Source organism: Pipistrellus kuhlii, unplaced genomic scaffold (genome assembly GCF_014108245.1).
Source record: "Pipistrellus kuhlii isolate mPipKuh1 unplaced genomic scaffold, mPipKuh1.p scaffold_m20_p_22, whole genome shotgun sequence".
Classification (NCBI taxonomy): domain Eukaryota; kingdom Metazoa; phylum Chordata; class Mammalia; order Chiroptera; family Vespertilionidae; genus Pipistrellus; species Pipistrellus kuhlii.
This window is the reverse complement of record NW_023425521.1, coordinates 9187958-9212271: the sequence shown is the minus strand read 5'-3', so window position 1 is coordinate 9212271 and position 24314 is coordinate 9187958. Positions and strand designations below refer to the sequence as shown.

At 54.8% G+C, this 24314-nt stretch overlaps 1 protein-coding gene across 4 annotated transcripts in view; it reads left to right on the top strand.

Moving 5' to 3' along the window:
- The window catches only part of MRC2 (mannose receptor C type 2), a 63127-nt gene that overhangs the window by 18020 nt on the left and 20793 nt on the right, over nucleotides 1–24314 (top strand). For 2 of the 4 annotated variants that reach the window (XM_045586336.1, XM_045586335.1), the window contains exons 1-8: nucleotides 13579–13756; nucleotides 17054–17455; nucleotides 18585–18758; nucleotides 18967–19131; nucleotides 20073–20186; nucleotides 20635–20778; nucleotides 23695–23883; nucleotides 24006–24160. In XM_045586336.1, coding sequence (XP_045442292.1) covers nucleotides 13594–13756; nucleotides 17054–17455; nucleotides 18585–18758; nucleotides 18967–19131; nucleotides 20073–20186; nucleotides 20635–20778; nucleotides 23695–23883; nucleotides 24006–24160 — 1506 coding nt within the window. In that variant the 5' untranslated portion in view covers nucleotides 13579–13593. Of the gene's footprint in view, nucleotides 1–13578; nucleotides 13757–17053; nucleotides 17456–18584; nucleotides 18759–18966; nucleotides 19132–20072; nucleotides 20187–20634; nucleotides 20779–23694; nucleotides 23884–24005; nucleotides 24161–24314 lie in introns of those variants that run through there. The other 2 variants (XM_036450649.2, XM_036450648.2) reach the window with 1 other exon arrangement.

The following is a 24314-nucleotide window of genomic DNA, read 5'->3' as shown; positions in this document are numbered from 1 at the left end:
TGCTTCTCCTCAGTCTCCCTCTCCCTTTCCCGCCCACTCCACCTCCGCCACCCAATTTCTCTTTTGTGTTTATCCTTCCTTGTTTTTTATTTTATTTTATTTTATTTTATTTTTAAATATATTTTATTGATATTTTACAGAGAGGAAGGGAGAGAGATAGAGAGCTAGAAACGTCAATGAGAGAGAAACTTCGACCAGTTGCCTCTTGCACACCCCCTACCTGGGTTGTGCTCGCAACCAAGGTATTATACATGCCCTTGACCGGAATCGAACCAGGGACCTTTCAGTCAGCAGACCGACGCTCTACCACTGAGCCAAACTGGTTTCGGCCCTTCCTTGTTTTAAAAAATTGTAATTCTTGGAGTATAATATAATAGAGGAAAGTGAACACATCATACATGTCCAGCTCACTGACTTCACAAACTGAACACACCCAAGGAACCAGCACTCAGATTCCGCAAATAAGGACATTAGTATTCCTAATGCTCTTCAACATGTTCCCGAAGCTTCTTAGACCTGGATAGTTCTTCTTGATGAACCACCTGTTTATAGCTTTGATCATCTTCTCTCTTCAGGTCTTAGCACCTTCCCATGATCAGGGCCTCTATGTTTTTCTCATTGTCTTTAGTAAATTTCTTGCCCTATTTGTTACAAATATCTTTCCCTTGTTTGCTGTTTAGTTAACATTTTTATTTAGGGAATATATTTTTATTTCTTTATTGACTTGAGAGATCAAGATCGATTTGTTGTGCTACTTACATATGCATTCATTGGTTGATTTTTTGTATGTGCCCCGACTGGGGATCGAACTGGCAACCTTTTGGTGCGCAGGATGACACCCAGCCTACTGAGCCACATGGGTCAGGGCTATACATTCAGTTTTTAAAAATCAGATCGTGCCCTGGCAGGTTTGGCTCAGTGGACAGAGCGTCAGCCTGTGCGCTGAAGGGTCCTGGGTTTCAGTCTGGTCAAGCCTGGGTTGTGGGGCTTGATCCCCAGTGGGGGACTTGCAAGGAGGTAGCGGATCGATGATTCTCTCTCATCATGGATGTTTCTATCTCTCTCTCCCTCTTCCTCTCTGAAATCAATAAAAATATATTTTAAAAAAATCAGATCGTAAAGCTCTGTCCACACCTAAATACCCTTTTTAAAATTAATTTCTATTGTCTGCATTATGTCTGTATTCTATTATGTGACATTATTTCAATTTACACAATCAACACCAAATCATTGGACATTAATTTGCCCCCAAACATTGCTATAATAAATAAGTTTGTGTAACTAAGTCTTTGCATAGATTTTTTCTGTTTTGTTTTTTTTTTGTTTTTTTTTTTTGTATTTCAATCTACTATTTTATTAAGAATTTCTTGAAGAGCAATCAGTTTCACGGCAAAATTAAGAGGAAGGTATGGAGATTTCCCCTATGTCCCCATTATCAACACCCCTCTCCTAGAGCGGCACTTTTTTTGTATAACTAATGAATCTATATTACACATTATTATCACCCAATGGCCATTGCATAGGCTCTTAGTTATTTCCTTAAATTAAATTCCTAAGAAGTGAATCCTGGGGTCAGAGGGTTCGTGTTTTTGAAAGCTTTTTAGATGCGTTGCCAAAATCCCCTTCAGAAGGGCTGGAGCCACTTGGACCTCTTGCTCAGGCTGTGAGGGGCAGGGCGCCCACGGCGTGGCTCCTGGCACAGGCTCGGTGATTGTGATGTGTGGTAAACACGGGTACATTCTCCCCTCAACAGATGAGGACGCCGAGGCCCCGAGAGGTCAAATGACTAGTTCAGGAGCGGGAACCGAAACTCAGCCTGTATTCAGTAAGGTGACCAGACGTCCCGGATGCTTTGGGAGGGACAGTCCCGATTTTTAACAAATTCTCCCGCGTCCCGTGGCGTTTTACAAAAGTCCCCAAAAATCGTTAAAAATCGGGACTGTTCCGCCAAAAGCGGGACGTCCGGTCACCTTAATTTATTTATTTTTTATTTTTAAAATATATTTTATTGATTTTTCACAGAGAGGAAGGGAGAGAGAGAGAGAGCTAGAAACGTGGATGAGAGAGAAACATCCACCAGCTGCCTCTTGCACACCCCCCACTGGGGATGTGCCCGCAACCCAGGTACATGCCCTTGACCGGAATCGAACCTGGGACCCTTCAGTCCGCAGACCGACGCTCTACCACTGAGCCAAACCGGTTTCGGCCGGTCACCTTAATTTAGAGCCTGAATTCTCTTAGTCATGCCATTGATTTTTAATTCATGTCAGGGAGGGAGGAACAGTGATGATGGCGGGAGCGGTCCTTTTGTGTGGTCCTGGAAACGTAGGGGAGAAGTCAGAACAAGAGTGGGGAACGAGAAGGCGTGTGGGGAGACCCATGCTTACGTGCCTTTGCATGTCAGGTCCTCTGTGATGTTGTACCGGCCGTGGTGGCCACGGGGTGTTGTGCGTGTGACCTTTTGTGGCTGTCCGGGACCAAGCAAGTTAAATTGGCTGAGCGGAAATGCTGAGCTCTGTGGGAAATGCAGAGAGCTCTTAAAATGCCCCCTGTGCCTCCCTCCCCTCTGCTTTATTTACTCTAGAAACATTATAATAATGTAATGGAACGTTACGTATAACCCAAACCTCCTGGCACAAGACATAATTTCATGTTTCCCTCCTCTTCATTGTCCGTGCGTAGCTCTGTTTTTGGAGGAGGGTGTCATTTAGAGGATGTGCAACCCTTCCCCCTCCCCGGGTCCTGCTCAGTTCAGCGTGCATGCATTGAGCACCTGCTGTATGAACTGAACTGGGGAGGGGAGGGGATGAGACCCAGCTCCTGCTCATTTAGTGGGGGAGGGAGACCCTCAGAGGATCGGGTGGACCTTCCTGTGGATCCCTCCCTGTCTGTCTCACCGGGAGCCGGGGAGGGTTTTTTATGATGCCGTGTATAGGTGAGAAAATATTTTGAGTTCTCTAAGGTCACTTAGGTTGTGATGGCAGAACCAGACCTGAATGCTTGGGCTATATCTTGATTCCCAGCCCAAGCTCCTCACGCCTTTTCTCCTTCCCATTCTTGGGGCCCCACTGCCCTGTGACTGCCTGAGTCCCAGGGGAGGGTCCCATGCAGCCTCTGCCCTCCGCCTCCTGTCCCAGTATTTGCCATGCTACGTGGCGCAGGCATGACCCCACCGCCTTTCACTCCCTCCCTTCCAGCTTGCACTGTGTGACCTCATTTTCCCTTTGTGACTGCCCTTGGAGTTTATTTCTGCAGAACCAGGATGTGGCTGGACACCCCGGCTGCCCTGCCCTCCCCCGAGGCCCCCCACGCTTCCCTGCCAGGCTGTCCTCGGCCTTCTCCCTGCAGCTCCCTTCCCGGCACACCTGAGGGTCAGCGTGCCGAGGCCAGGAACAGACGACGCCCGCCAGGGGCCGGGCCCCCTCGGGATGGGAGGAGGACTCCACATCTGGACCGTGGGTTTATTTTTCTTTGAATTCTTCTGAAGAGCAGCTCACACACTGGCGTCCTTGGCTCGCCTTCCTCTTGTAATTTTCTCTTGTCCCGATGGCTGTGTTTGCTGAGCCTGGTTCCCAGGCTCTGCTGGAAAACACAGATTCTTGAGCTCAGGGCCTGATCACAAAGGAGGGTCTTGCTTAAATATAAAAACACACACACAACAATAATGAAAGGGTAGGGCTCACCGGCTACAGAGCATCTTCACGTGTTTTCTCGCTTACTCCTCCAGAAACCCACGAGATGGGTCTTAATTGGTGCCCTCCCTGCAGTGGGTGGGGCTGGGAGAAATGAGGCCGCCTGCCCAGGGCCCATCAAGGGTTTGAACCTGTGTGGGTCCAGATCCCAGAGCGGACCTCCACCGCGGGGCCTCCAGAGCAGGTGTGGGTCAGTCCTGCTGGCTGTCCTTGCGGGAGACAGCAGGTGTCTGGTCTTTGGCACGTTTTTAGGGCGCTCCTGAAGGCTCCCTGGCAAAAAAAAAAAAAAGGGCCCCAGTTCAGCGAACTTCAAAGAGGGCCATGCTTCGCTTTTAGAACCAAACAAGTCATCCTTGACTGTTACTAAGCTAGGCTGGGGGGATGGCCAGGGAGCAGAGCAGAAGCTGGTTGTGAAATGCGGTGTGCTTTCTCGGAATCGCATTGTGCTGTGTCTCAGACGCATCTTGTAACAGGAAGGCGGCGTGTCCCAGGGACTGTGGTTGTAGGGGCAGTGGAGTCTAATTTAGAGAAACTCTCTCTCTCTCTCTCTCTCTCTCTCTCTCTCTCTCTTTTTTTTTCCAGCTTGAAATAGGCACATTCTTCTTTTTTTCTTTTCTTTTTCTGCCTCACCCAAGGTGGGGGGCGGGAGGGGGAGAGAGAGAGAGAATATGAGACCGATGTAAGAGAAAAACAGAGAGAGAGAGAGAGAGAGAGAGAGAGAGAGAGAGAGAGAGAGAGAGAGAGAGAGAGTTTAAGACTGATGTGAGAGAGAAACATCCCGAAACCTTTTGGTGCATGTACAGGGTGATGCTCAACCAACTGAGCCACACCAGCCTTGGCAGCACAAGTGTGATAATGTATGGCCACTCTCCTGCCACCTCAGAGCTGGGGGGTGGGGCACAAAAGGGATGGGTGGGGACTGTGAGCCCCTCCCTGCAGGCACGCTGGCTGGCTCGGTGTTGCCAGGCCTCTCAGTATTTCCAAGAGAAGCTGGAAGTCTAGCTTTATCTGTGACATCTCCCCAGTTCTAAAGGTTGGCTCGCTTCTCTCACACACCGTGAAGGTCAAATGCAACTTGCGTGTGGGTTACAGGTTCAGGTACCTAGAACAGCTGTTGGGAGCTCAGCTCTGGAACCAGCCTTCCTGGCCTCCCACCCCCACACCCTTATGGTAGTGTGGTCAGGGTGTTTGACCTCAGTTTCCTCTTCGGCCACGTGGAATTTTACTGGCTTCTGAGGGTCCCATGAGGATTAACAAGAGGATTAAAGACAAGACCTTAGAACCCCGTGCCTGGTACCTAGGTACTTAGGAAACACACAGTAAACTTTAACCTGTGTGATGATAAACTTTATTTTATTTTAAAAAATATATATTTTATTGATTTTTTACAGAGAGGAAGGGAGAGGGATAGAGAGTTAGAAACACCGATGAGAGAGAATCACCCATCAGCTGCCTACTGGGGATGTGCCTGCAACCAGGGTACATGCCCTTGACCGGAATTGAACCCGGGACCTTTCAGTCCACAGACTGATGCTCTATCCACTGAGCCAAACCGGTTTCAACTGATGACAAACTTTAACTTGTCTCTTTCTGTAAGTACAGGGTGACCATATGGCCTAGTGTGCCTGGGCGAATCCCCATGCAAGCTTGTAATTATCACCCACTCTCCTTTTCCTTCTCAGTAGAAGCCAATACACCCTATGGTTAGCTCACATAAGCAAACACTGGCCTTATGCTGTGTAGGACTTGAGCGAGTGTTAGTCCGAAGGAAAGGTCCTGGCTCCAGCTGTGAATCTCCTTGGACACTGGCCTCTCCGTGTTGCTGTGTCTGCTCTGTAAAGGATTGACATGATATCTGAGATCCCCTCTCACAGGCCTCTGTCGTTGCACAGACACTTCCTGTGGTCCCAGGTGATGCGGGCAGGCCGGGCGGAGATGACCCTGAGCTCTCGGGGTGCTGACCAGGGAGGGCCTCCTGGGCAGGGAGTTGGGGGATCCCTACACTTCTGTTATTTGAAAGACTTATCTAGAAATGGTTCGTGGAATTTCTCTTGTGAATCAACATGTTTGCATTGGAAACTTCAGTTTCTCACAAATCATTCCATTTCAGTAGAATTCTCTACACGTGTCTTTTGTGTGTGTGTGTGTGTGTGTGAGTGAAGCTGCATTTTTAAAAAATATTGATTTCACTATGGAATGTCAGAAAATACAGAAAGGCCTCAAAGGTTCTTTCTTCATTTCTGTGGACTTTGCAGGATCTCTATTTTAACTTTAAGGTATACTCCCCTCTTAACCCCACTCACACCTCTGCAGGCCACGTTGTCAGAACTAAAACAAAAACAAAAGCCAACCGCCTACATTTGCCTGGGTGTCCCCCAGTATTCTCTCTCTCATCAACTCATCCTCAGCCAACCAGGTATGGACCCCTAACCTGGTGCTGCGGTTGGGGTCGCAGAGGGCTCTCCTGGAAGCGATTTTGTGACATAATTTGCTCCCAACTCCCACGTACGCATAGACCAGTGTGGCTGAGCAGAGGCCTGGCGGAGGGGGAGGGAGGGCTGCCTTCGCCGGTAGGTGGGCCTCGTGGCGGGTGGCAGGTACTGCCTGCCCCTGGGCGCCGGCCGCACCCTACGTGCGCGCCCGCCGGTGGCACCGCGCGGCCGGCCCGCGCCCGGCCCTTCTCCCCGGGATCGCGGCGCCTGCCCCCGGGCCGGGCGGGGTCGGGTTGTGCTGGCTCAGAAAGCCGCTTCCTGCCGGCCGGAGCCGCCGTCGCGGTGAAAGCCGCCCCCCGGGAAGGAAGCGGCTTTGGCTGTTTATTTTGGCTGCGGGCTCGCAGGCGGCGCCGGGCGTTTGCAGAACTGGGCTGGGGAGCGGCCGGCCGCGGGGGAGGCCCCTCTCGGGACCCGGCGGAGAGGGCGAGCGGGGATGGGGGCACAGCGCGGGGCTGGAGAGGGGGTGGGGGGCAGGGGCACAGCGCGGGGCTGGAGAGGGGGTGCCGGGGGCGGGGGGGGCGGGGGCACGGCGGGCGGCGGAGGGGGCGGCGGAGGGAGGGCGGGAGCCGGGAGGGCGCGCCGCGCAGGGGGCGCAGCTGCAGCCGCGAAGGTCCGGAGAGCGGAGCGGTCCCAGCGCCTCCCGTCCCGGGGGCCGGGCGAGGGAAGAAGGGGGTCCAGGTGTGCGCCCCTGGGGTGCTCCGGGAGGTGGAGCGGTGGGAGAAGGGCAGGGGAGCTGGGGAGCGGGCAGGACCCTCCTATCGAGGACCAGCAGCTCCCTGACTTCATCCTGCAAGATGGGGCCTGGGACAGGGCAGCCTGCGAAGATTTGGATGTTTTCCTCGGAAGATAAAAACTAGCAGGGGGCCCTGGCTCCTTTGGCTTAGAGCTTCGGCCTGCGGACGGAAGGGTCTCGGGCTGGATGTTGGTCAGGGGTTGATGCCCAGGTAGGGGGAGTGCAGGAGGCGGCCAATCCCGGATTCTCTGTCATCATCCATGTTTCTTTTTTTCTCCCTCTCCGAAATCAATAAAAATATATTTTTTAAAAACCAGCAGGGAGGTGAGATGAAACACCATGAAACCCAAGAGGCTAAGGCGAGGGAGGGTTTGTGTTGCAGAGAGCCCCGGGGCCGGCGCTCTGAGCGGGCGCCGCCGGTGTGCCTGCGGGAGGGGCAATGGGGGAAAGTTGCCTCTCTGAATGCACATGCGTTTCCACCCCGTCACATCCCCTTCTCTGCACGCATGAGGTGGAGGTGGCAAGCCACTCCCTGGCAGAGTTTGCTTTAACCTCTTCCTCGATCAAAGCATATCACAGCTGTAAAAGACACACGGGGGAGAGCATCTCCAGGAATGAAGGATGGCCTTGGCCTGGTAGCTCAGTGGTTAGAGCCTCATCCCCAAGCCCCAAGGTTGTGGGCTTCATCTGTCAGAAGTTAGCCAATGGCCCAGCTGCTCCGGCTCAGGGGCTGAGCCTCTGCCGGGTGGTGGGCTCGCTTCTCCATTGTGGGGTGTGCAGGAGGCGGCCTGTCCATGCTCTGCTCTCACATCCATGTTTCTCTCTCTAAAAATCAGTAAAAGGATATTTAAAGAAAAAAAAATCAACAAATGAACGCATAAATGAGTGGGACAACAAATCAATGTTTCTCTCTCTTCCCCTTTTTAAAAAAAAATGTTTTATTGATATTTCACAGAGAGGAAGAGAGAAGGATAGAGAGTTAGAATCATCGATGAGAGAGAATCATCGATCAGCTGCTCTTGCACACCCCGCACTGGGGATGTGCCCGCAACCAAGGTACATGCCTTTGACCGGAATCGAATCCGGGACCTTTCAGTCCGCAGGCCACGCTCTGTCCACTGAGCCAAACCGGTTTCGGCTCTCTCTCTTCCCCTTGCTCTCCTCCCCTTCCTCCTTTCCTTTCTCTAAAAATAAAATAATAATTCAGTAAATAGAAATGCAGCCTTCTGTTTGGTTTTAGCCGCAGGCACTCTAAGCCATGGAGGGCTAGCAGTCTGTCCTGGCTGGAATGGGGGTGGGGGGCGCTGTTGGGGAGCAGGGAGGGGAGGGTGAAAAGCTGGAGAGTGGAGGGTAGAGGGGAGCCCCCAGCACCCCAGAACTGCAGTGGAAATAGTGAACAGTTGGGCAGGGAACGGGGGTCTCCATGTCACGGGACGCCCCTGCCCTCTCTGAAGGGATGCGGCTCCCCCTCCGCGGGCCCCTGTGGGTGATGGCCACGGGCGTGGACAGAGGCTTCCGCCGAGGTGATGCGGGGTGCGGTGCCGCCCCGGGGTGGGCCCTCGCAGGGCGGGGTGGCAGCTTCTGCTGACTCAGGGACATTTCCAGGCCTGGCCCCCGGGCCAAGCTGCTCATTGAAAACAGCTGCTGCTCTTGGCCCGCAGCCCTGTGGGCGGCCCCGACTCTCCCTGGGATGACCCCTCGCCTCTGCGTGGCCTCGGGAGGGGTGGCTGGGTGAAGGAGAGGCTCGTGGGCTGGAGGCCACCCTCCCACACCCTCGGGGACACCAGTCCAGTCCCAGCTGGCCCCCGATTCCAGCCCTCTAGGAGCTGAGCCTGGCTGGTCGCGGGGTCCCCGCCTTTGCTCCTGCTGTTGCCCCTGCTCCGAGCACCCAGCTTGTCCTCGTCTCTGCTCGCGCCTTGCAGGGCTCTGTTTGACATGCCTCTCATTCAGCGGATTCCTGCCGAGAGGGTGCTGCGTGCCAGGAACTGGGCTAGAATTAACTTCCTCCGCGCTGCCCGCGGCATGATGGCTTCAGCTTGTAATGGAGAACAGCCGTCGTGTCCGAGGTCAGGCCCCTGGCTGCCTCCGCTGCGGGGCCGAGTCTGGGAAGCTGCGGGGTCAGCGGGAGCAAAGACGGCCAGACGACAGCCTTTGCGCTCCGCCAAAGCATTGCGTGGCCCTTACAGCAGACGGGAAAGGGCAGGGGGCGGCAGGGACCACGGCAGGCAAGGCGGAGGGGGGTCATTCAGTGCAGAACAAGTAGCTTTAAAACCCAGCAGCCGCCCTGGCTGGTTTGGCTCAGTGGATAGAGCGTTGGTCTGTGGACTGAAGGGTCCCAGGTTCGATTCTGGTCAAGGGCCACAGGCCAAGGTTGAGGCTCGATCCCCAGTCGGGGGGCATGCAGGAGGCAGCTGATCCATGATTCTCTCTCATCATTGATGTTTCTATCTCACACTCCCTTCCACTCTGGAATAAAAAATATTTAGAAATAAATAAACAAACAAAACCCAGTTGCCTGAGCACTGGGACAAATGGATGGTGACCTGGATGTCTGAGAAGCAAGGAGTGTGGGCTACACATCAGAAAGATTCCTGGCATTCCAGCGCTCTGGAGAACCCATTTCTGGCGATGCCTTCCCCCCCAGCCAGCCACGTCCTGACTGTTCTGTGCATTGGATGTGTTGCTTGTAACTTTCATGGACGGCTTGTGAGTTGTGCCTCTCCGGTTTCATGGACAACCTCACGAGGGCTTATTGTTTGATTTCCCAGTAGGACCCAGTACAGTGCTTCTCTAATGCTCGTCATCTGCATGAGGAGGAAGCCGGGGAAGGCGGGGGATGGGGGGGAGAGGGGGCGGCCAGAGGGTGATTAGGAGGAGGGGGCGGCGCCCAGCCTCCAGCTGCCCCGCGGGGCCCAGAGCTGCAGCAGGCCCAGGAAACCCGTTGCTGGTCTGAGGGAGGCCGCCAGGGGTGTGAGGAAACTCAGCCCGCGTTCCAGATGGGGAGAGAGGCAGAGGCGCTGGCTCCTGCCAGGGGCCGTGTGTTTATCAGGGCTCTTGGTTCCAGGGACAGAGCCCAGTGCAAAAGGCGCAGCCAAATGGAACGGGAGGGCGTGTGGGCCTGGCCCGGGGCTGATTGGAGTGTTGGCCTGATGCCCAAGGTTGCCGGTTCCATCCCCATCAAGGCACACACAGAAATCAGCCAGTGAATGCAGAAGTAAATGGGACAATAAATCTGTGTCTTTCTCCCGCCTTCCCCGCCCCTCGTGCCATCCTCTTTCTCTCTCAAGTCAATAAAAGAAGAAGAAGAAAAAAAAGGAATGTGGCTGTAAATGATCAGAAAGAGCTGCAAGAATTTGGGATCAGGACTGGGTGGTCGGCACCGCCAGGACTTATTCCTCTCCTTCCATCTAACTCTGCGTCTCCTTCTGTGTTGTCCCCATTCCTGCCCGCTGCAGAGAGGTCTCCTGGCAGGAAGCATGCCATGGACAGCCCCAGCGTAGCAATCTCTGCGGAGAGAAAATTTCCTGTATTTCAGGGGGGGGACTCTGAACAGCCCTGTTTGAGTTTGTGCCCAATCACCATGGCCAGGGGATGGACACTCTTCATGGCCAAGAGTGAGCGTTGTATGCCCTCACGTAGCCAGAGGTACAGGGACATTCTTTATAAATAATCCTGAGGGGATGGGAAGTTAGCTGGGCAGATAAAACAAAGGCCGGAGACTGAGCAGTCAGTGAGTGGTCAAGGACTGTCCGTCTTTACATTTTCCATGCCGAGCCCAGCGCCACCCAGGCCATGTGGTGATTGATGTGGGGGCGGGGGGGATGGGGGATCGGGGCATCAGGCCTCCCTACTTTGAGCCCTCGCTGCTGCTCCGCTTAGGTTTGCTGAGAGCGTGGACGCAAAGAACCGAGTCAGTTCTCGAAACGCCTCCGCTCCCTTCCCTTTCCCCCTGTGGGTCGAGCTCAGCCAAAGCTCTCTTTCTGCTGTGGGCCCTGGAGAAACAGCCTCCTCTCACCTTGTGGTAGAAAATGCTCCCCCAGCCTCCCCCCCACCGCCCTCCCGCCCTCCCCGGCGGCCTCCAGCTTGGCAGATTCCCTGGGACCCGCTGCTCCCAAGTCCTCCTCCTCTTCTCATTGGCCACCAAGGCGGTTCTGTGGCCCGCAGTCTCCCCCTTCCGCCCCCTCCCGATCCTCAGGATCTTCAGGGAGCCTCCCTGCCCCCCAAAGGCACAGCCCCCTTCGCTGCCCCCAAACACCGGATTTTACAGCTTCTTTGGTATCCAAACCCACTGCAAGGTGCACCGGTTAATAACGCGGATTTTTTTTCAATAGACTGAGTTACACATATGTTGATATAATATGCACTTTGATATGTTCGCTATGTTGTCGTATTGCTCCTTCAGATGACCACTTGTTCAGATCGATGGCCTCACACTTTCTTTTTTTCTTTTTCTTTTTTATATTTTATTGATTTTTCAGAGAGGAAGAGAGAGGGATAGAGAGTTAGAAATGTCGATGAGAGAGAATCATCGACCAGCTGCCTCTTGAACACCCCCTACTGGGGATGTGCCCGCAACCAAGGTACATGCCCTTGACCGGAATCGAACCCGGGACCTTTCAGTCCGCAGACCGACGCTCTATCCACTGAGCCAAACCAGTGCCTGCGGCACACACACTTTCTGAGTAGCACTGCAAAATGTACAAAGAAGTGGAAAATTGGGTCTCTGGACAGTTTGCCTCAAAACAGGAAAAGTTCTGTTGGGACGGTATCCGCAAATTACCTGAAAGATGGGGAAATGTGTGGCTAGCGATGGACATAAAATAAATAATGTACTTTTGATGTTTCTCTTGAAATTATTGTGTTTTCTTTAATTATAAAATCTGCATTAATATGGTTAATAATGTAGATTAATTGTTATCCAGTTAATAATTCAAATTAACCATTAATTCATGTGGATTAACTCTTAACCAGTTAATGCGGATTTTGTAATCCAAAGAAAACACCATAATTTTAAGAGAAACATATGCATTATTAACCGGTACACTTAGTATTCTCTAGCCAGGACAGTGCTTTGTGCTTGCTCATGGCCCCAGTATTGCTAGGGACGTGCCATACACATAGCTGGCACTCCAGGAAGTTATGTGGATTTGAACCCAGAGCCCAGAACATCAGAGGAGGGAGGTTCATGTGACACTGGAGGAAAATGAGGGCATCCTGATCTCCTCCCCTCTCTGGGCCTCAGTCTCCTCATCTGTCCAGTGAGGGGAAGGCGGCCTGATGCTGGGATTGCCCCTCCCGACTGGCGCGGGGCCCTTCCACTTGTCACCATTGCACAGCCGGGCTGGGATCGCCGTGGTCCCCGTGTGAGTTTCCCGCTGGAGGAGGAGGGGACGGGACTGCCCCCCGGGTTGCTGTGGGCTCCTGGGATGTTTTGGGTTGTACTGTCCGGCTTGTCCAGTTCCATCTCTGGGAAGCTTCTGTGAAAGCAAGCACTGTTTTCTCCTTTTCCGGTTCCAGGCCCTTTTCCCCACCCCCCGCTGAGGGCCACCTTCTGTTACAACCGACCGCAGCGGGGTTTCTGGGACCCAAATCCCCACACCCTACAGCAGTGGTTCTCCACCTTCCTAACGCCGGGGCCCTTTAACACAGTTCCTCATGGGGTGGTGACCCCCAGCCCATAAAATCATTTTCGTTGCTACTTCATAACTGTAATGTTGCTACTGTTATGAATTGTAATGTGAATACCTGTGTTTTCCGATGGTCTTAGGTGACCCTGCTAGGGGTTCTCAACCTGTGATGTTTACAGTATGATTCATTAACAGTAGCATCATTACAGTTATGAAGTAGCAACAAAAATAATTGTATGGTTGTTGGGGGGGGGGGGTTCACCACAACATGAGGAACTGTATTAAAGGGTTGTGGCATTAGAAAGGTCGAGACCCACTGCCCTAGAGCAAGCTCTGCAAGCCTGGGTGCCGTGTAGGGTCCTAGGTGGCTTGCTGGAAGGGGAGGAACACGTTGAGGGGGAGCCCCCCTGAGGAGGATGAGTAGCTGTGGCAGTCACCTTACCCGAGCTTTAGAGGTCAGCGGTGTCCTGCCCAGAGAGGACCCAGCCTGGTGCTCTCAAAGAGTGGAGTGACCAGGGTCCCTGCCCTGCCTGCCTTCCTGCCCAATGTTCTGAGCGCTCAGTGGACAGGAGCTGTGGGCGCTCCGTTTAGAAAGATGAATCTGGCAGCTGGGCCGGAGAGCAGAAAGCCAGGCAGGCTGGTGCATTGTGGTATCAAGGCCTGAGGTTCATTCGTGTGTTCACTCAGTATTCGTTCCGCACTCCTGTGTGTCAGCCAGTGGTGGGTCCCAGGGATCCGGTGGGGAAGATAAAGTCCTCAGGAGTGTATGAACAGGAAGGGAGACAATAAAAAACATGTCAGGTGATGAGTTCTGGGAATGGCAGGATCGCTTCTATCAGCTGTGGGCGAAAAAGGGGCCACACACTAAACTGACAGGCTCAGCATGGTGAGCTTTACGAACTTGGAGGCCACCAGTAACCGCACTGGATGGTCTGATCTCCGTCGGTGAGAGCGTCCACCCAGTAGGCCAAGGTTGAGGATTCAGTCCCCGGTCGGAGCCCGTGCAAAAATCAACCAATGAATGCATGAATGAGTGGAACAACAAACCGATGTCTCTCCTCTTCTCTCCCTCTAAGATAACACCTTCGCAATGTCAGCGTAATGTCTTCTGGGCCAGGACCACCACGCAAGACCACCATTCTTTTTATCTTTTTGCCCCCCTACCATCTGTCTGTGCTGTAAAGGCTCACAGTACCCACCGATGCAAAAGAAGTACGTCTCTCTGTTTTACTCTTTCTAAAAATATATTTATCTCTGTTCATTTCAGAGAGGGAGGCAGAGGGAGAGAGAGAAAACATCCAGATGGGAGAGAATCATTGATCAGTGCCTCCTGCACAACCCACACTGGGGATCGAGCCCGAAACCAGGGCGTGTGCCGTGACTGGGAATCGAACCGTGACCTCCTGGTTCATAGGTTGATACCCAACCACTGAGCCAAGCTGGCTGGGCTCCCCGTTTTACTCTTTATCCAGTCTCAGAGATGTCCCCTCCTTTGCTTCCTCCTGCCCCCCGAATCTCCTACCAATAGATTTCGTGTAACCCTCCTCACAGCTCCTGCTTTGGCTCCCAGGTAGAAAATAAGCCCCAGGACTATCCTTCTCCGGAGCACTTTCTAAGTCTTCAAGATTTTGCTTCCCAGCATTTGCTATCAGTTTGGCTCAGATGAAGTCATAAAAATTCCCTACTGGCTCGGAGTTTCTTACCCTGATACAGTCTAATCCTCTGGCAAGAGTGCTCATAGGCTAAGGATGAATATAAGGTGCAGTGGTGTGAGAGCAATCAAAAACAAGTAGATGCTGGGGAGGGGAAAAAAAAAAATGAAAGAAGAAGCAGATGAGCCCTAAGGTGTGTGCCCTTGACCGGAGTACCTTGGTTTCGGGCACATACCCAGTGGGGCGTGTGCAGGAGGCACCTGATCAATGTTTCTCTCTCATCATTGTTTCTAACTCTCTATCCCTCTCCCTTCCTCTCTGTAAAAAAAAAAAAAAAAAAAGAAGAAGAAGAAGCAGATGATGTGAGTAGCACCAGAAGCCACGCTTCCCCCAAGAGTACTGCTTCTTACAAAGGGTCAATGTCAGACCACCCAAATCTCTAGAGAACTTTTATAAAAATTTATCTGCACTAAACAGAGGATATACTTGGAAGCAAGATCTCAAGACTGGGAAAAATGCTTCCACGAAATGACAGTTTGCTGCTGCTTTTATTATATTTATGCCCTTGGAATGAAGGAGGTAATAGAAGGAAGATCGCCTGAAGCTGGGAGAAGGCGAGGTGGGGATTGGATGCCGTGTCTCCCAAACTTCTCTCTGATGAGAATCACCTGGCGGAGTTGTTAAACTACAGATTCCTGAATCCCAACTAAGAAGAGCACTAGTTAAGTATACAATTTTACCTATATGTTCCCAAAAATTCTAGTTTAGCACTTCTTAGTTGGGATTCAGGAATCTGTAGTTTAACAACTCCACCGGGTGACTCTCATCATGAGAGAAGTTTGGGAAACACTGGATTAGGGAATAGTTAATAAGATTATGTGTTCTCTTGAGGGTGGTCTGAAAGGACACATTTCAAAGGTGTGTTAACTGCTCCCATCCCCCCCAAAGAAAAGTATGTTAACCTGGATGCACAGAAACTACAGACAGGGCTTGCTTAAGGCGAGGATAAGCCTTTTACTAAAACAGTTATTTGCCTGGGGTGTGATTACCACCAGGACTTGCCGGGTTAGGAATTTATGATCAGAAGCCCATTCCCTCCACAAAAAGCTAAAACAGAACGTGGCTGTGTTACTGGGTCAGAGTCTGAGGCCACCAGAAAAGCTAACAATCAAGAGGGAACATTCTGGAGAGGAAGGAGCCATAGAGAGTTCCCCTTCACATGCTCCTCAAGCTCATGGCAACTGCTAAACTGTGAGGCCTTGCCCTAGCCGGTTTGGCTCAGTGGATACAGTGTAGGCCTGTGGACTGAAGAGTCCCAGGTTCGAATCTAGCCAAGGGCACATGCCCGGGTTGTGGGCTTGATCCCCAGTAGGGGGCATGCAGGAGGCAGCCGATCAATGATTCTCTCTCATCATTGATGCTTCTATCTCTTTCTCCCTCTCCCTTCCTCTCTAAAGTCAATAAAGAAATATATTTAAAATTGTGAGGTCTTAAGGGATCCAGGAAGAAATGGCAGCTGGGAGACAAAGAGGTCCCCCCCCCCCCCTCCCGCTGCCTGGTTGGAGGAAAATGTTTGGAATTCAAGTTCCACCAAGTTAGAGGGGCTTAGTAATTGCTCTAAGTTTTCCTTTGAAACTCCTGAAGGGCCTCACCTATGATTAAGGGCCTCACCGAAGGCTAAGAGACACACCCTAAGACGAAAGGCAAAAACCCAAACAACCCCACCCTAGCAAAGCCCCAAACCAAGCCTCTGCAGGATCCAGTGATTCATCAGTCACTGAACGGCGTGTCAGAACAAAGCAGCATTCTTTTTAGGAAGATAAATCCAGACTCCCTGGACTACGTCACCCACAAGGTTCCGTATGGAACTTAAAATCCAGACTCCTTATAACATTATTTACAATGCACAGCTTATAATAAAAATGACTAGACATGCAGGCCGCAGGAAAAAGGGACCCTGATCAAGGGGAAAAAAATAAGACGCAAATAGTCCAGACGCTGAACAAAAGATCAGATAATGATAAATGTTGTCGAGAGAATTACACTCCAGGGACCTGCTACTAGAGAGGAACTGTGTGGACAGTTTCAAATAGGAGGTAACAGAGGGCTTCTCGAAAGATGTGGCTTAAAAAAAAAAAATAAATAAATATATAAATATATATATATATATATATATATATATATATATATATATTATTGATTTTTTACAGAAAGGAAGAGAGAGGGACAGAGAGTTAGAAACATCAATGAGAGAATCGTCGATCAGCTGCCTCTTGCACCCCCCTCCCCCCACACACACACACTGGGGATGTGCCCGCAACCAAGGTACATGCCCTTGACCGGAATCGAACCTGAGACCTTTCAGTCCGCAGACCGATGCTCTATCCACTGAGCCAAACCGGTTTTGGCCCATGCAGGATCTTGAGGCTCAGAGTAAAGCGTTTGACTTGTGTTTGAAGAATGCTGAGTTGTCTTTCCAAGGCCTTGAAGCAGGGGCCTGAAAGGTTGGGTATGGGGGCAGTGAGTGGTGTGGGGACATCCTAGATGGGAGGAAAGGATGGAGCGAGTGGGCAGAGCAAGACAATGACTCCGGGCTGGAACACTTCGGCGGAAAACCGTGCTCCTGTCAAGAGAAGGTGAAGGTTTCGACGTGTGTGTGGTGTGAATGCCTCCGCCTCTCCCACAAAGTCTCCACCTGCCTGTGGCATTGGGTTTGCGTGTGGGGGTGGGGGTGGCGGAGGGCTGAGACCGAGCACCAGGCTCCCGGCTCCTGTCTGTGGGCAGCCCTGGCCATCGGGGGCCAGCCAGGAGAGAGAGCCCCTGGGATGATGGCTTCCTGTCCTGCCTTTCTCCCTAGAACCCAACGTCTTCCTCATCTTCAGCTACGGCCTGGAGGGCTGCCTGGAGGCCCAGGGCGGGCAGGTCCGGGTCTCCCCGCGCTGCAGCAGCAGCCTGCCCGCCCAGCGCTGGAAGTGGGTCTCCCGGAACCGGCTCTTCAACCTGGGCACCATGCAGTGCCTGGGCACAGGCTGGCCGGGCACCAACACCACGGCCTCCCTGGGCATGTACGAGTGTGACCGGGAGGCGATGAACCTCCGCTGGCACTGCCGCACGCTGGGCGACCAGCTGAACCTGCTCCTGGGGGGCCGAGCGGGCAACGCGTCCAAGGCGGGCACTGCCGACCGCGGCGACCAGGCCCGCAGCGGCCAGTGGTCCATCTACGGCAGCGAGGAGGATCTGTGTGCCCGGCCCTACTACGGTGAGAGGCCGCTGGCAGCCGAGGGGCGGGCGGGGGGTGGGAGGAAACTGGAGCCCGGAGGGACACATTCCCGGGTGACAAGGCCTTTTCCTCTGTGGACCTTCGGCAGGCACATCTTTCATTGGAACGGGAAACATTTTTGAGTAAGAAAATGAACTTCAAAGCATCTCATTTACTTTTTTTTTAAATAATATATTTTATTGATTTTTTACAGAGAGGAAGAGAGAGGGATAGAGAGTTAGAAACATCGATGAGAGAGACACATCGATTAGGCTGCCTCCTGCACTCCCCCCCCCCCCACTGGGGATGTGCCCGCAACCAAGGTACATGCCCTTGACCAGAATCGAACCTGGGACCCTTCAGTCCGCAGGCCGACCGTTCTATCCACTGAGCCAAGCCGGTTTCAGCTCGCTTACTTTTTAAAAAAAATTACAAAATTAATTTACACGCGTGTAAAGGCCTCCATCCACACAAAAGTGTATAATGTAAAATTTCCTTCCCTAAGGCCTCCTCTCTAGTCCCGTGGTTGGCAAACTGCGGCTCTCGAGCCACATGTGGCTCTTTGGCCCCTGGAGTGTGGCTTTTTCACAAAATACCACGGCCTGGGCGAGTCTACTTTGAATTAGTGGCGTTAGAAGAAGTTTAAGTGTAAAAAAATGTGGCTCTCAAAAGGCATTTCAGTCGTCGTGCTGGTGATATTTGGCTCTGTGGACTCATAGTTTGCCGACCCCTGCTCTAGGGAGACCTCAGGGTCACCCCCAGAGGGCAGCTCCATCCTGGGGGATCCTTTTCCTGGAAGCCACCCTGAGTGGAACCTGGGAGAAGGGGGTGCACTGTGGAGCCCCCCAGGCCAGGGACCTGAGTCGGGATTCCTTCAGGCCCAGCCCCTTGGGGGTGACTCGGAGACCCCCTCACCCAGCTGGAGTGTGGACAGCCATCGGGGGCGCTGGAGGACCCCTCCCGGCCCTGTGGGATGGGCAGCAGGACTCCCCCAGGCTCCTGGGACATCTGGTGGAAGAGGGAGCCTGAAAGCCATTGTCCGATGTCACCACCCTTCCCCCCTCTGCTGACCCCTGCCCACCCCTGGCCCCCGGGGTCCCCATGCCAAGGCCCACTGCCCTCCTTGCAGAGGTCTACACCATCCAGGGCAACTCCCACGGCAAGCCCTGCACCATCCCCTTCAAGTACGACAACCAGTGGTTCCACGGCTGCACCAGCACGGGCCGCGAGGACGGGCACCTGTGGTGTGCCACCACCCAGGACTACGGCAAGGACGAGCGCTGGGGCTTCTGCCCCATCAAGAGTGAGAGCGGCGGGGGGCGGGGCTGGCCCCGGGTGCGGGGGCAGGATGTTCGGGGCGGGGGGGGGGGGGGGGGGGGGGGGGGGGGGGGGGAGTGGCCCCCCTCGCGGCCTGGAGCGGCCCGCGCGGGGTCTGCACTCCGCAGGGACCCCCGTGCGGGCCCTGACGCCCGGGGCCGGGGAGGACCCATGTCCGGCTGTCACACTGGCAGGTAATGACTGTGAGACCTTCTGGGACAAGGACCAGCTGACCGACAGCTGCTACCAGTTCAACTTCCAGTCCACGCTGTCATGGAGGGAGGCCTGGGCCAGCTGCGAGCAGCAAGGGGCGGACCTGCTGAGCATCACCGAGATCCACGAGCAGACCTACATCAACGGTGAGGCGGTGGGCCGCCCGGGCTGGGCTGGCTGGGGTCTGACACACCGGGGACGGGGCAGGGTCCAGGGCCCTGAGACCTGCTCCTGCCTCTGGAGAGCCCTGAGCCCTTTCTTCTCTTTCTCTCCTCTCTTCTCTTCTCCTCTCTTCTCTTTCTCTCTCTCTTTCTCTCCTCTCTTCTCTTCTCCTCTCTTCTCTCTTCTCTCTTCTCTTTCTCTCCTCTCTTCTCTCTTCTCTCTTCTCTTTCTCTCTCTCTTTCTCTCTCTCTCTCTCTCTCTCTCTCATTCTCTCTCCTCTTTCTCTCTCTTTTTAAATATATTTTTATTGATTTTTCACAGAGAGGAATAGAGAGGGATAGAGAGTTAGAAACATCGATGCGAGAGAAACATCGATCAGCTGCCTCTTGCACACCCCCCACTGGGGACGTGCCCGCAACCAAGGTACATGCCCTTGACCGGAATCGAACCCGGGACCTTTCAGTCCACAGACTAACGCTCTATCCACTGAGCCAAACCGGTTTCAGCACTCTCTCTTTTCCTTTTTGTTAATCCTTACCCGAGGATATTTTTCCATTGATTTTTAGGGAGAGTGGAAGAGAGAGGGGAAAACAGAGAAAGGGAAAGACGGAGAGAAACATTGATGTGAGAGAAACACAGAGAAAGGGAAAGACGGAGAGAAACATTGATGTGAGAGAAACACACCGATTGGTTGCCTCCTTCATGAGCCCGGGCCGGAAAGGAGCCTGCAACTGAGGCACATGCCCTTGTTGACCGGAATCGAACCCAGGACCCTTTGGTCCACAGGGCGATGCTCTATCCACTGAGCCAAACCGGCTAGGCATCCCTTTCTGCCTGCCTGCGGGGGTAAGGGTGATGCTGGGGCAAAGAGGAGGAGGGCCGAGGGTGGGCGGCCTGCGTCTCACTGTCACGGTCTCGCTGCCAGGGCTCCTCACCGGCTACAGTTCCACACTGTGGATCGGCCTTAACGATCTGGACACCAGTGGAGGCTGGCAGTGGTCGGACAACTCGCCCCTCAAGTACCTCAACTGGGAGAGTGGTGAGGCATGGGGTTCGGGGTACAGGGTGGCCTGGGGACCCCACAGGCGCAGTCTCCTCAGAGTGGGGCTGGGAGGGGGGCAGGTTTCCCCCGCCCCCTGGGAGGGCCCCGCTAGCCCATGCAATGCGTTTGTATGAATTAGGAACCAGTGCTCGGGGCAGAGGGCCTGGGCAATGGACTGGATTTCAGGCCCCGGTACCCAGGGCGCCTACAGCCTGGCCAGGGATGCCGGGTGGGGCTGGTAGCAGTTGTGAGTAGAACTCAGGCTGTGTGGGCCCGGTGAGAGAGCAGTGCGGCCCTGCGGTGCCCGGTGAGGGAGGGCTGAGCGCAGAGCTGGGCATCTGCAGCTGGCTCCTGCTTCCGAGGGGGCAGGCGGTTTGGAGGAGGGCTCCCGGGGCAGGGGTGTGAGTCTCTCTCCTGGGGTGCCGGCACCCTGCCCTCCCCACAGATCAGCCGGACAACCCGAGCGAGGAGAACTGTGGAGTCATCCGCACGGAGTCCTCCGGGGGCTGGCAGAACCGCGACTGCAGCATCGCACTGCCCTACGTGTGCAAGAAGAAGCTCAACGCCCCGGCCCAGCCCGAGCCTCCCGGTGAGACCTGGTTCCGGTGCAGGTGGGGGGGGGAGGTGTGGAGTGAGGAGTGGGGGGGCTCCTCATGACCACAGCCGGCCCAGGCTCAGAGCACAAGGTGGCCCCTGTTCTTTTTTTAAATACATTTCTATTGATTTCAGAGAGGAGGGGAGAGGGAGAGAGAGAGAGAAACATCAGTGAGGAGAGAGAATCATTGATGGGCTGCCTCCTGCACGCCCCACACGGGGGATCGAGCCTGCAATCCGGACATGTGCCCTTGACTGCAGTCGAACCCGGGACCCTTCCGTCTGCAGGCCGGCGCTCCGTCCACTGAGCCAAACCAGCTCGGGCCTCCTGTTCTTACTTAGCAGCTCAGCTAACGTCTGAACAGGTTGGGACGTGCCACCCATTCATTCCCCCGGGGGTGTGTTAAGAATCGTGCCAAAGGCCGGTATTATTCATCGGGTCCCCGGGGAGGTCAGCCTGTTGGACAGACACCTCCTCGCACAACGGGACTATCCTGCGCTCCGTGCTGTGATAAAAACACGTGCAGTAGTGTCAGAGGAGAAGTGCCCAGACGAGGAAGGAAGCTTCTGAAGGTTGGGGCGGGTTTCAAGGACGTCTCCGTTGGATTGGGGCCTTTCAGGTTGAGTGAAAGTTTAAAAAGCCACCAAGACGTGAATGGGAAGGGCGTTCTTGGGAGAGGGAGCTGCAGGAGCGAGGGTGTGGAGGCATGGGAGGACGGGGACGTTGTAAGGCGGGTGAGTGGTCTGGTGGGAGTATAATTACTCAAAGTGGGGTCCTGAGCTCCTGGCCTGGGAGCTCCTTCCCAGGGCAGAGCCTTGGGCCGGGCCGCAGGTAAATTTAACCGGGACCTGCGTTTCGTTCACAGTTTGAGAAGCGCCGGCTCAGAGAGCGTGGGGAATGGTTCAGAAGGGCAGGCTGCAGCCAGTCAGTCCCGGAAGGGTCCTGGCTGTGGGGCGAAGCTTGGGTGGGGCCAGGTCGGCAGGGGGAGCCTTCGCAGGCTTCGAAGCCAGGGAGTGTCTCGCTGACACACGGGATTCGTACAGCTCACTCCGGAAGGCGTTTGTCAGCGGAGGTTGGAGGGGGCTCTGCAGGAATCAGGGACCCTGGGATGGTGGAAAGGGGATTTTTCCCAGCAGAATACAGCAAAACCAGAAAGAAAAAAATTCCACAAACACCCAGAGGAAAGAACGCACGGAGTGCAAGTTCTGCTTCTGACCATTAAAATGTTGCCCAAGACGGACTGATCCGGGGCCTGTCAGCTCCTGCTTCCTCGCTGCTTCGCCTCCTGGGGGTCAGAGCAAAGGCTTACAACCTGGGCGCCCCACCTCTAGCTGGAGGGAGCCTGGAGCAGGCCCCACTTCCCGGTCTTCCAGGAGCTGCTCTCTGAAGGAAGGGGGACCCCTGAGGGCAGACCTAGCCCCTCTGGGGTCCCCCTAGAATCTGGCTTCTCGCCCGAATTCTCTGTCCCTGGGTCTCCCTGGCCTGGCCCCCTGGCGAGTCATCACACAGACCTGCAGACATGTCTGTGGCTCTGGACTTCCTCATTCACCCAGCCCCCTCTTCTCTGCCTGAGGCAGGTTTTCTTCTGCCTTCCCAGGCTTGTCCCTCAAAGCCCGTTAGGCAGCATCGTGCCCCCGAAGCACCCACATTTCCTGAGCTCCCTTCCTCCTCCACCCCAAAGCCGGCCCCTGAGGCTGAACACCCAGGAAATGCCGGTTCTGTCTGGGGCCGCAGCTTTGGGTCTCTGCTCCGTGGCCAGCAGAGATGATGGACAGTCCAGAGCCCCGGAGCGACCCGCTCTGGCTCTTGGCCCTGCCGCTCGCTCTGCTGGGTCTCCAGGAAACGGGCTGGCTGGACCCTGGAGCGGCTCCCAGGACGGAGTGCATCCCGGAGCCCCGGTCTCGGGCGGTGCTTCGAGCGGGCACATGCTTTCCTGCCCGGCCAGGCAGAATCCTGCCCGAGCCTGACATGGCGGGTGGCGCGGTAAAATCTTCTTTTCTTCTGCCAAGGTCCAAGCCAGGGCTTGTTTGTCTCCGCGGCCCCTGGACCCCACTCCCCAGTGGGTGAACCTGGAAATGCAAGGACTGGGGGGCAAGGAAGGAACCAGTCAGTCAGCCAGCCCTGGGGAGCAGGGAGAGGAGCTGGGGGTGGGTTGGGGGGGGGGGGGAGGGCGAGTAGCAAGTGGAGCAACTCCAGCCAGGGATGCCAGCCGGTCAGCGGGTGACTTTACCTGCCGCCCACCTGGGGGGCCCCATTTCCTTAGTCCCTTCGTCCTGGACCACCAGGCCCAGCACGGCCCACATGCAGTAGACGTCCTCTGAGACATCCGAGATAATGGCATGGGTTTCGTTCACTAAGCAAGGTGGACAGGAGCTAAGTGTGAGCCTTGTAGCAGGAAACTCCACTCCAGCAGAGGAGACAGAATTCCCGGGGCTGGTCTGCCCTGAGTCCCTGCCCATGTCTCTCAGCACCCTGGCGAGAGGGCCGTCCTGTCTTTTTTTTATATATATATTTTATTGATTTTTTACAGAGAGGAAGAGAGAGGGACAGTTACAAACACCGATGAGAGAGAATCATCGATCAGCTGCCCCCCCCCACACCCCCTACCGGGGTTGTGCCCGCAACCAAGGCGCATGCCCCTGACCGGAATTGAATCCGGGACCCCTCAGTCGGCAGGCCGACGCTCTATCCACTGAGCCAAACCGGCTTCGGCAGGGGCCGTCCTGTCTCGAGTGGGATCCGCCGCCACCACCTCCCGCGGCTCTGCCTCTGGAGGATTTTATCTTGTCGTCGGCATTCAGCACTCAGACCTGTCCTGGCAGGAAGGGCTGATGGGAAAATAGGTTTGGGGAGGACGTGAGTGAGGCTGGCGGCCTGATCGCTGAGCGGCGGCCTTGTGGGTCTCTGCAGACGTGTGGGCCAACGTGAGGGTGGAGTGCGAGCCCAGCTGGCAGCCCTTCCAGGGCCACTGCTACCGCCTGCAGGCTGAGAAGCGCAGCTGGCAGGACTCCAAGAAGGCGTGCCTGCGGGGCGGCGGCGACCTGCTCAGCATCCACAGCATGGCCGAGCTGGAGTTCATCACCAAGCAGATCAAGCAAGGTGAGGGGCCTCCCCATGCCCACCCGGCCCCGCCCAGGAGGCTGGGGCGGCCGCTCCCTCCCCTGCCGGTGGCTGCGGCTGACTCTCCTGTCCTCCCCCCCTCCCGCCGGCCGCACCCCCAGAGGTGGAGGAGCTGTGGATCGGCCTCAACGACTTGAAGCTGCAGATGAACTTTGAGTGGTCGGACGGGAGCCTCGTGAGCTTCACCCACTGGCACCCCTTCGAGCCCAACAACTTCCGGGACAGCCTGGAGGACTGCGTCACCATTTGGGGGCCGGTGAGAACCCCTTCTCCCCACCACAGGGCCCCAAACACACACCAGCCTTCCGGTGCTACCCCAGTCCTATGGGTACCGGCCTGGAACCCCACCCCATGGCCTCTCAGAAGCCCCGTCTTCCCCACCAGCCCTGCCCCATGGGAGATTGCCGGTG